Below are 11,716 nucleotides of genomic sequence, written 5' to 3' on the forward strand. Positions count from 1 at the left end.
GCAATAAAGAGTTCGTTGTTTTTAAAAACACTTTTGTAATTTTACGCGTTACAGTTATGTCTAGCCACTTTTATTTACGGGTTTTTTTTTTTTTTGTTTTTTTTTTTGGCGGGGGGATCTATGGATGTCCTAGCTTTCCAGTATTATTTGTGGAAAAGATTATCTTTCTTGCATTAAACTGCTTTTGGACCTTCGTCAAAAATCAGTTGGACCGGTTTTTCTTGGCAAAGTTTTGCCTGAAGCTTATTCCAACAGGTGAGAAAAAGTCCACAGTTTAACAGTTCCTCCCCAACCTGTAACCCCACCCTGAACTTCTGGACTAGCCCCTCGAGTGTTGCAGATGCCAAGCTGACCTCGGGCCGCTCTGCGTTGGTGCGTTGGGCCAGCCCCTCCCGGCTGGTTTCTCACCACGCATCGCGCAAGCGGAATTTATGCCTGTTACCCACACTCCCTGCGCCCCCGCACCCCGCTCCTGTGCGCAAGTCGGAATCAAACCTCAGAGGAGTGAGCGTTCGGGGCGTCCAGTTGGTTGTCGCGGCAGTCTCTGCGAGCAGCGCATTTGTCTTCTAGGCTGCGTGGTTCGTGCCTCCGAGAAAGGTAAGTCTTTCTTTCGCTTTTTTAGGGGTACTTGAAAACAACATGTGCCAGACAAACCAGCAGATGCTGTTCCCAGTGGAAGTTTATGGGCGAGTTGTCCCTACAGCTGGCACCACATCTTTCTTGGCGCGATTATGCAAGAGCCACCCGCAGCCACCCGCAGCCCCTGCAGGCTCCTGGCAGGTCCTGCACTGCACTTTGGATAGTCCCGTTGGGAAGCTAGCACTTTTTAATATAGAAGAACGAGGCTTGGTTAAGTGTGCGAGCTTAAAGGTTGACATGGTGTCCACTATTACAGCTGCTTAGGTAGTTAGTATTCAGGAAATAATAGTGGAGTTGTGTAGTGTGAAAGTAAGATTGAGATGGACGAGGAGGGTAGCTGCTACCACAGCCACCAGAGAGAAACCTGACCCTGCCGATGCGTAGTGATGTCCATGAGCCAGGCTGGTACCGCAGCAGCAGCGGCGGGACCTTGAGCTCGGCACAGCCGCTGGGTTTGGACGCCCTCCGGTTCCTGGAAGCTTTCACCTCCCTCTTAGCTTGAGGCCAGGTGGTCTGGGAAGCTGGAAGGAGTGTTGGGGGGAGGTGGGTCCACTGCCTAAGAATGAGAGTTCTCTTCACATCTGGAAATTTCAGTTATCACATGTGTCCTTTACCAATTTTCTTTTTCTTTTATTTTCTTTCTGATAGAGATGGGGGTCTCCCTGTGTTAACCAGGCTGGTCTTGAACTCCTTTGCTCAAGCAATCCTCCCACCTTGACTTCCTAAAGTGCTGGAATTACAGGCATGAGCCACCGTGCCTGGCTGCTTTACCAATTTTCTATGAATGAATTTGTACATACATCCCCTACAGCAGGAAGTAATATAAAACAGAATAATTAGTAATGCACATTTCCTAATGTGGGATGTTGGTGGCCAAGAGATACTTGGTTTTTACTGGAACTCTTGATACTTACGTGGAGTTTATAATAGTTGTGGACAGTGCAGACAGGGCTAGGATTTCTGTGACTAGAGAACTCTAGTGCATGAGGACCTAAGGAAAGCTGGATTGTTGATTTTTGCCAATAAATAAGATGTGAAAGATTGCATCACTGTAGCAGAAATCTAGTTTTTTAAGCTAAATTCTATTAAAGGTCATCATTGTTAAAGGAATTGTGCCCAAGATTTGGATAGCTGATATCATTACTTAATATTAGATGATATCAACTAACCACATCTTATAGACTGGAACAAAGTGCTAGATTTTACCTGAAAGCTGCAAAAATGAATGATTTAGACATATGTATGTATTTATTTTGTATCAATTTCAAATATTTATTGTATTAACATCCCTGGTCCCCTTTAATCAAGAATATAAAATCATCTACTTAAATTTTGCCACTTAAGTTTAGAATACTCTTAGAATCATGCTATCTTAAAGAACCCAGACTAGGATTAGAAGCAAGTAAGTCTGAAGTAACTACCAGCAACAACATTTTTTTTTTTCAAATGAAAACTCTAATATGGGGTGGGCATGTTGTCTCACACCTGTAATCCCAACACTTTGGGAGGCTGATGCAGGAGGATCACTTGAATACAGGAGTTCAAGACCAGCCTGGACAACACAGTGAAACCCTGTCCCTACAAAAAATAAGAAAATTAGCTGGGCATGGTGTCACATGCCTGTAGTCCTAGCTACTCGGGAGACTGAGGTGAGAGGATTGATTGATCCCAGGAGGTTGAGGCTGTGGTGAGCCATGATCGCATGACTGCACTCCAGCCTGAGGGACAGAGCAAGACCCTGACTCAAAAAAAAAAAAAAAAAAAAAAAACCACCACCAAAACTCTAATATGGACATATTACTCTCATGGCCTTGCACATTCTAAAAAGGGTCCTTTTCCCCAGTACTGGGACAGTATGTGTTCAACTACGCAGCCAGCAAGAAAGGCTAGTTTATATAGGGAGTGTGCTATATACAAAAAGCCTCTCTTCTCTTTCTGGTATTGTACATGACACAATCACAGCTGTACCTGAAGAGAAGTGCATTTTCAGGACCATCATCACATAGAAACACATATAAATTTCTATACGTAGTGCCAGAGGAATGACATTGCCTTGTACTTTTCCTACCTCTGTCCAGGGGCTAGCTATGCAGTCTGTCTGCACGGTGCCTAGAACTTTTTCCATCTGACCTAGGATGCTTCTGAAGCAGTCCCCCTGGACAGCTGTCTGGTATTGAGGATATACCTCTGAGAAAAGTTTCTTACAAACCTGTTCTACTGTGTTTTTTCCGGAACTCAAAAAGTTCATTGACTGTTCAAATCCTGAAATTGCCTCTACTTCCATAAGGCTGAATTAAAACTACTTTCTTAAAGGTAGTAGCCATGGCAAAAGGAAACCACTGTTCTGTAGAAAAACTCATTCAATATTTAGAATGTTTTCTAAGCAGAGATGAGATACTGAAAAGAAAAGTACTCATATATATATATATATATATATTTAACTCCACTGTCATTGTGACTAAGGATTCATGAACTAAGACCCCTCCCTCAGCTCTTGGTGGCACATGGTGACAGCATGCTCAGAGCAAAGGTGCTCCCCATGCCTCTTCTGGGGCTGTGCTGACTGCAGCTGCCTCCCCTCTCTACATCCCACACCACTGATGCCAAAAACCCCTCCTTTCCCCTGTACTGATAACTCTGTAGCTTTAACCAGGGTGGTGGTGTCACTCTAAATGTCACGTTGGCATTCAGCCCCGGAGAGTGGGGAAAATTCCCCCACCTGTTTCTCTTTGAGTGTTCAGTCCTCTTCAATTAAAATCTTCATTTTACAAGCGAGGAAATGAGAGTAAGTGTTTCTTGTAGGGGTGTAGTGAGAATTTAATAAAACAGTTAAAGGAAAGAAAACAAAAGGTAGTATTGTTGCACTTTCTAGATGGTAAAAAGCAAACCACCAGGTCTGTTGAATATGTATCACCTGCTGGTCCCTCGGTCTAGCAGGCTGAACTTTGTGCCTGGGAATTTTCTTCTCGCCGTATGCACCCCTTTGCGTCACAGGGTGGACTCTCTCCAGAGTCCTAGTGGAGCAGCTGGCCAGGCTGACGTGATCTGACAACATTGTGGGTTACCACTACCATCTCTCACCGTCTCACTTTCTTCCTAGGGAGTCTCCTGCTGCCAGCTAAGTGTGGGAGAACTTGTGCACGTATATCCCCTCCGAATCCCAAAGATGGGTAACGCCAGTTTTGGCTCCAAGGAACAGCAGCTGCTGCAGCGGTTGCGGCTTCTGCCTGCCCTGCTTATCCTCCGCGCCTTCAAGCCCCACAGGAAGATCAGAGATTACCGCGTCGTGGTAGTCGGCACCGCTGGTGTGGGGAAAAGCACGCTGCTGCACAAGTGGGCGAGCGGCAACTTCCGTCATGAGTACCTGCCGACCATTGAAAATACCTACTGCCAGTTGCTGGGCTGCAGCCACGGTGTGCTTTCCCTGCACATCACCGACAGCAAGAGTGGCGACGGCAACCGCGCTCTGCAGCGCCACGTTATAGCCCGGGGCCACGCCTTCGTCCTGGTCTACTCAGTCACCAAGAAGGAAACCCTGGAAGAGCTGAAGGCCTTCTATGAGCTGATCTGCAAGATCAAAGGTAACAACCTGCATAAGTTCCCCATCGTGTTGGTAGGCAATAAAAGTGATGACATCCACCGTGAGGTGACCCTGAATGATGGTGCCACCTGCGCGATGGAGTGGAATTGCGCCTTCATGGAGATCTCGGCCAAGACAGATATGAATGTGCATGAGCTGTTCCACATGCTGCTGAATTACAAGAAGCAGCCCACCACCGGCCTCCAGGGGCCCCAGAAGAAATCCCAGATGCCCAACACCACTGAGAAGCTGCTTGACAAGTGCATAATCATGTGAGCCCTGGGCCTTAAGAGCCAGCTCTTCCTATCCTGTAGTGTGTAGATAACGTGGACTCATTTCATCGTGCTACATGAACATGGTTGATTTTGTGCTGTTTGGACTGTAACATCCATATTGTCAATAAATATACCTTGTAAGTGGATAACTTTTCTTTTTCCCAGGCCAGAGAATTCAAATTGTTAAAATATTGGCATTTGAAGAGGAGAACAAAAGTAGCATGATATATTTAAAGTAAGGCCTTTAGTAATAAATTTAATAAGAGAAAATGTTTTGAAAAGAACAAAACATCAAAATGAATAGAAAGAAAAATTGGAAGGTGTCCTTTTGGTAACCCTATTATTGTGTATTACCTTTAAACATTTCACATCCTGTAAGTGTTTAATCATATCTTTTAATTGTGTATTTAATTAAGAAAAGTGTTTTCACAACAAAAGCTTTTGATAAATTGCTGCGTGACATATACTATATTAAGAAATGAATATGCTATAGCTGATCATTAGGGGTTTGGGAGCAGAGAAAATTGTGAAAGTGGAACTCTCTCACTAAAGATGTTAGTAGTTTCCTATGTCATTTAAAAATGTTTGAGTATTCTGCATAGCAGTTTTTAAAAGTGTAACAGCTTCTTGACTTAATAAAGCTTTTCCTGCATGCAATCAGCCGTAAGAATTTGTCTCACCAGAAAACAAAACATTGCCCATTGTATTAAAATTTAAACCATATCTGTTAAAGGTTTCCAATAAGAACTTCACACATGGATGCATGTCCCTGCCATGTTGAAATTATCCAATATGGGAGGGAGGTGTTTTAGGGAGGTCTCTGCAATGCAGAGCTGTTTTGTATCTTTCCTGGATTGACATCCAGAAGAACTCCAGGCATCTTTGAGGAAGATGGTCACAGTGTTGCTGTCTCAAGAGGAAGCAGGTAAAAATCAAGCCTTTGCCTTCTGCCTCTTCCTATATTCTGAAATACTGGATATAGGCAATAGGGAGCAGAATGAAAGATAAGGGGAGGAATGATATTTGAGAGACTCCCCTATAAGGGAGTTTTTATAGATTAATTTTATATTCAAATATATTTTTTTGAGTAAGGGAATAAAGTATACATAGCCTTGCTTTTGAGAGTTTTTTTTTTTTTTTAACTTGAGAGAGGTTCAGGGGAGTCTCTTAATCTAGTGATTTTTTTCACCACAAAATATTATTGAACAAGTATCTATTGAACAATGTATGTGCTTCTAGAGGAGAAGCACATTGTTGAGAAGGAATTGTAAACACGATTTCATGGTACTATAGATAGTTTCAAGCTTAGAAAATCTATTCAGTGGCTCCTTTTTAAATAATTATTTTAAAATTTCCCTGTTCATTTTCATAGCAATTATTCTCAACCACTTGGAAAATACCCAAATGGTTCTATCATATAGTTTTTTATGAATTCTTTTCCCAAAAACCAGTTCTTTGCTGAAGTCCCTAATGGAGTAAATCTAGTTCTAAAAGAAAATACTCTACTTTGGTTATTCTCTAGGATAATTCTCCTTCAAAATGTATTGCATTTATTGTTGCTCCTCATAGGTGAGCAAAGGGATTATTAAAATCCAAGTGGCAAATACTAACCTTGAGAAAGGGAAGAACATGTTTTCAATGTTACAAGTAATAGTTAAAAAAAGAATTTTTCTTCCTGGGGTAACATCTTTATATAAGTAGGTAGTTACCTTACTGTAGAGAATGATTTTATTTTCCATTAAAACTTGTGCTAAATAGCAGGATTTTACCCCTCTACTTCTATCTTTGCCCAAATAGGAAAAATATAATCAGGATGATTACATTTTTAAAGACAATCTAATTACAACATTTTTTGGTCCCAATAACCAACTAAATACATCGAAGGTCTCTTATGTTTCAGTTCAAATCAAATAACATACACTCACTTTACAGTTCTCTGACTTCTAAATACCTTTGCTCTTGCTACTTCTGAGCCCTAAACACCTATCAACAGGCTGGATTCCAGCCAGGGAATCAGAATATTTTTGGATCATCCAATATGCAGCTCACCACCTAGATATACCATAATTTCTTTCTTCCCAGGATGCTTAAGAAACAGTTTCATTTTCATGACCAGTAAGGGCTTCAGGAAGCATCCTGCCACAGAGTCCCTGGAAATGAAACCTGAATCTGCTCATGGGTGGGGTGGTCTCCATGTTAATTCAGTCACTGTCACTCCCTTGGTGGACATCTGGTGAGCAAACACAGCTGCGGGGTACACCACAGGGGGAGCATATGCCACTAGACATAGTCACAAGGGTGAACTCTCTGTCAACCTCCTCCAGAAAGGCAAGATCCAAGTTTTCGCCAAACCACAGGGCTTAAGGTTGCGGCAAGCCCCTGCTCTCTGCCTCTTCACACCCAGGAAGTTTCTCAGCTGGGATTCTGGCATCTTGAGTACCAGGTCCTGGAGCACCTTCTCCTGATAAAGGTGGACCAACTGACTTGCATAATTCTCAGACACTACTCCACAAGAGGTACATGGAGTTTAACATAGGCTAGGGTGGATTTCCAGAAGGTTCTTGGTGCCAGCCTTGGGTGCCACTCATGGATGTTCTGTCATGATCATGCCCTGGCGGCCCTGTCCGCCCAGCAGGGCATCACATTCGGTGGTGGTGAGGTGCAGGGCTGGGCTTCTGCTCCACCTGACCTTCCACCCACAGTGGGGAGCTCCCGCACCTGGAAAAGTGTAGGCAGAGGCTGGAGGGGCCGCCAGGGCCTGAGCTGACATTTTCCCCAATGACCTCCAGCTTGTCTGAAGGGTAGAACCCCACTTACCTCACTAACACTGGCCCCTGAAATGACCCCCATGGGCTTTGGTTTTACAAAAAACTTCTGAAAATCTGCCATACTTTAACTGGGAGGAACCATTGTCTGGCATATCTTGGTTTCTGTGGTGGCTGGAAGCTTCAGGCCACAAAACAGCTGGGAAATTAATGGGCTTGGGACAATGTGGAGAGATTAGCAGGTTTTCTTGTAGTTCTGATTCATTCATTCATTCATTCATTCATTCATTCATTCAGAGACAGGGTCTCACCTTGTTGCCCAGGCTGAAGTGCAGTGGCACAGTCTTGGCTCACTGCAGCCTCCACCTCCCAGGCTCAAGCAATCCTGCCACCTCAGCCTCCCAAGTAGCTGGGATTACAGCCACCATGCCTGGCTACCTTTTCTATTTTTTGTAGAGATGGCGTTTCTCCATGTTGCCCAGGCTGGTCTGAAACTCCTGGGCTCAAGCAATCTGCCTGCCTCAGCCTCCCAAAGTGCTGGGATTCCAGGCATGAGCCACCCTGCCCAGCAGTGGTTCTGATTCTTTCGTGGGCAGCAGGAGGTGGGGGTGGGGTGGAGCAGCTCAAAGTCCTGCCCCCAAATAAAAATATTTTAAGACAGCAAATATTTGTAATCTACATGCCCATGTTTTCGAACTATAGAACGTATATAATCTTTCTACATGTTGACATGCTCTTACTTTAATCCTCACAACTATCCAATAAAAAAGATACTGTTATGCCTATGTTACAGATGGGGGGACACTGATAAATGTCACAAAACTGGTAAGTAGCAAAGCCAGGATTTGAACCCAACTGTTCTGCTCCAGGTCAGTGCTCTTGACAACTGTAGTACACTTTTTTTTTTTTTTTTGAGACGGAGTCTGGCTCTGTCGCCCAGGCTGGAGTGTAGTGGCACGATCTCGGCTCACTGCAAGCTGTGCCTCCCGGATTCACACCATTCTCCTGCCTCAGCCTCCCAAGTAGCTGGGACTGCAGGTGCCCGCCACCACCCCCGGCTAATTTTTTGTATTTTAGTAGAGACGGGGTTTCACTGTGTTAGCCAGGATGGTCTCCATCTCCTGACCTCGTGATCCGCGCGCCTCGGCCTCCCAAAGTGCTGGGATTACAGGTGTGAGCCACCGTGTCCGGCCTGTGGTACACTTCTTCTCCAAGATGACTAGTCAAAGGGCAGAGGAACTCACCTTTCTGTTCTCTATTCATATTATGCCAAGGTGGAAAATGAACCTTCCTCAGAGTTTCTCCCAAATCCCAGATGGGAGGCAAAGAAACAAGTCAACAATTTAACAAGCATAGGGTGTTTTAGAAACAGGGAAGATAAGCACCTTTAATGAGGAGTGGGAAATATTTTCGCTGAAGAGATTACATGACTGGAATCTTGTAGGTCTAGTAGGATTGGTTTAGATAGGGTGGGTGAAGGTGAGGGAAGGAGAGGAAGACATTTCACATTTCAAGCAGACAGGACAGTGAACAAAAGCATGGAGAAAATGTGGGGTCTGAGAGATCACAGCCTGATTCTGGAAATGGACGGAGGAAATTGTGGAAGATGAGCTAGAGAAATTAGAGTTTAGAATTCATTCTTTAGAGGTAATGAGGAATTAGGAAGGGATTTAGGCAAACTTGATCATACTTGCATTTTGAAAAGATCACTCTAGAGCCTCTGTGGGAATGGAGAAAGACAGGTAGACCAATTAGAAAACTATTAGAATCATCCAGGAATGAGATTTTGAACAAATGCTCTAGCCATTGCCAGAGGGAACAAAGACAAGAGGATGGACTTGAGAATTACTTAGTAGGGAGAACAGCCAAAGCTTGGTGATGTGTTGGAGTTTAGAATAAAGGGAGAAACAAGGTGACTGTCATGTTTCTGAGTGGGATTCCTGGGTGGGTCATGGGGTCATTGACCAAGTCCAGAAATGCACAAAGGGATCAATTTGGGTGAAAATCTATTTGCACATGCACATGTGGACAATAAATTACATTCTGGATAACATAGTTGCAAGATGTTTATGAGACAACCAGGTGAAGGTTTCCAGTGGAAACTGGACTGGGATTAGAGACTAGAGACCATGATTTGTGAGTTTTCAACATATGGCTGATGGGAAGGCTGTGGACAGAAAGAAGAGGAGGCAAGATGAAAGTGGCTAGGGCAGAATCCTGGAGAACAGAAACACTTAGCTACTGACAAAGAGGAAACTGTGAAGGGCACTTTGAAGTGACCAAAAGATAGGAGGAAACTCACAATGTACAGCAGTAAATGTTGAGAGAGAAATGAGTTTCAAAGAAAAGCATGTAGTCCATTACAGCAAAAAGGTAATAATATGAGGATTAGAGAGTCTTGTTCATACTTAGCAGAGATTTCTGGGCCCACCCAAGAGAGAGAAGCCTCATTTCTCCCATGTACTGTCTTGCAACTAAAATAACCCTGGAAATAGCATAACAGATAAGCAAAGGGAAATACTTAAAGGTGGGAAAATGTGGGCAATCTAGGAACCTCAGGATGTAAGGAATGCTATGATAGTGAATTTTCTGGGCATCCTTATTGTGTCCATGTATCCTGGATAGGACACTGCAGAAGCCCCCAGGCTAGAACCACCAATAGGTGCACACACGTGTGAGCATGTACACACACAAACACACAAAGGGCTGATAAAAGCATGTTTCCCCTAGCCAGGAAAGGACAAATTAACAACAGAAAATCTTTTTGGCAATATCTGTGCTACTCCAGATAAACACCAATGGCAAAACCCCTTCTATTCTTCCTCCCCCAAGAGGAAAATTGTCTTCCACCTCACCGTACTCTTCCCTGAAGAAGTAGATGCTAATGATTTGATTTCCTCTTCTGGTACTGTTACCAGCAGGACAGAATAGGAAACTATACAGGCTATCAACCTAAATGACAGAGAGAGGCTTTCTAAGAGAAAATTACGTTTATTTGGAAATAGAGCATTGCAAAGGGAATATACATGCAATAGTAAACTATGTGCATATTTGGAGTAAAGGAAGACAAACATTTCTAAAGAAAAAAGAAATGAGGAGCATTACACAATTGTTCTTGAAATAATTATCCTTGGCTACAAAGATCAATGACAAGTATGACACCAGCCTGAGGCTGGACAGACAGTGCTAGTCATATGTCCTGCAGAAGTGTCTTTTTGTGTGATTGTGATGGCCTTTGTACCAGGTGGTGTTTTTTGTAGAGATTTTTTCTGTTGTTATTATCAAGCATACAAGCATGAGAACCCTCTCTTCATGGCCTTCCCTGGCTCTTATTTCCAGAGTTTTCTTAACTTTGGTGACACCATTTTGGCCCTGACAACTTTTGCGGGGCCAAGGAAAAGCTTCCACTTTATCCTCTAAAAGTTTCCTGAAAATCAGTTGACAAATGACAGACTAATAGTCAGGAATGCATACATGCGAGAGAATCACAGAGTGTTTATTAGTTTGTTTTCATGCTGATGATAAAGACATACCTGAGACTGGGTAATTTATAAAGAAAAAAGAGGTTTTATGGACTCACAGTTCCCCATGGCTGGGGAGTCCTCACAATCATGGTGGAAGGCAAAAGGGATGTCTTACATGGTGGCAGGCAAGAGAGAATGAGAGCTAAGTGAAAAGGGAAACCCATTATAAAACCATCAGACATCGTGAGACTTATTCACTACTATGAGAACAGTATGGGGAAAACTACCCCCAAGATTCAATGATCTCCCACCAGGTCCCTCCCACAACACATGGGAATTATGGGAGCTATAATTCAAGATGAGATTCGGGTGGGGACACAGCCAAACCATACTGGAGTGATTACTCCAACTCCCCAATGGGGCACAGAAGCTTATATATATTTTGTCATGGAGGAGGGAGGAGACAGGGGCCCACCTTGCATTTGAAGGGAGGGAGAAATGAGACAAGTTAGAGAGACCTTGATTCTAGGGTTTATTTTTGAGTTCTTGCAATTCTTAAAAGCACTCAACATACTCAACTGCCATATTTTGGGAAATCATTTTCTGCACCCCAACAGAGCTAATCCTCTAGTTCAGATTCCTTCTATCCTTTCCTTGCTGGTAGGGTGGTGTGGTGGTGGGTGGCAGGGTGGTAACTTGGACCTGGCTCAGTGCTGAGCCTTAAAACAATGTCTTTTGACTAATAATCCAGTGTTGTTTTTGCCCCTAGACCAGACTAACCCTCTAATAATCGTAAGACTTAGTTCTCATGTTCAAGTAGAATCAACAATCAGGAGTCAGAAGAGTCACATTTCATAATTTATTCCTAACTTTACAATTGTGTAGCCTTATATCTGAAATGAGCTGACCAGGGGGTTCATGCTCTGAATGCCTTTACAGGGTTGTATCAGTGGCATCGGTGAAAATGAATGAGGCTATGCAAGCTGGAGCTAG

The 11,716-nt window shown here is 43.5% G+C and overlaps 1 protein-coding gene across 1 annotated transcript; it reads left to right on the top strand.

Moving 5' to 3' along the window:
• Nucleotides 1–218: 218 nt before the first annotated feature.
• On the top strand, nucleotides 219–5,151 carry DIRAS3 (DIRAS family GTPase 3). The gene is made up of 2 exons (XM_017877144.1): nucleotides 219–597; nucleotides 3,740–5,151. Exon 2 carries the CDS (start codon nucleotides 3,806–3,808, stop codon nucleotides 4,493–4,495), a length of 690 nt encoding a protein of 229 aa, XP_017732633.1. The 5' UTR covers nucleotides 219–597; nucleotides 3,740–3,805; the 3' UTR covers nucleotides 4,496–5,151.
• The last annotated feature ends 6,565 nt before the right edge of the window (nucleotides 5,152–11,716 follow it).

Source organism: Rhinopithecus bieti, unplaced genomic scaffold, assembly GCF_001698545.2.
Source record: "Rhinopithecus bieti isolate Rb0 unplaced genomic scaffold, ASM169854v2 scaffold_6380, whole genome shotgun sequence".
NCBI lineage: Eukaryota > Metazoa > Chordata > Mammalia > Primates > Cercopithecidae > Rhinopithecus > Rhinopithecus bieti.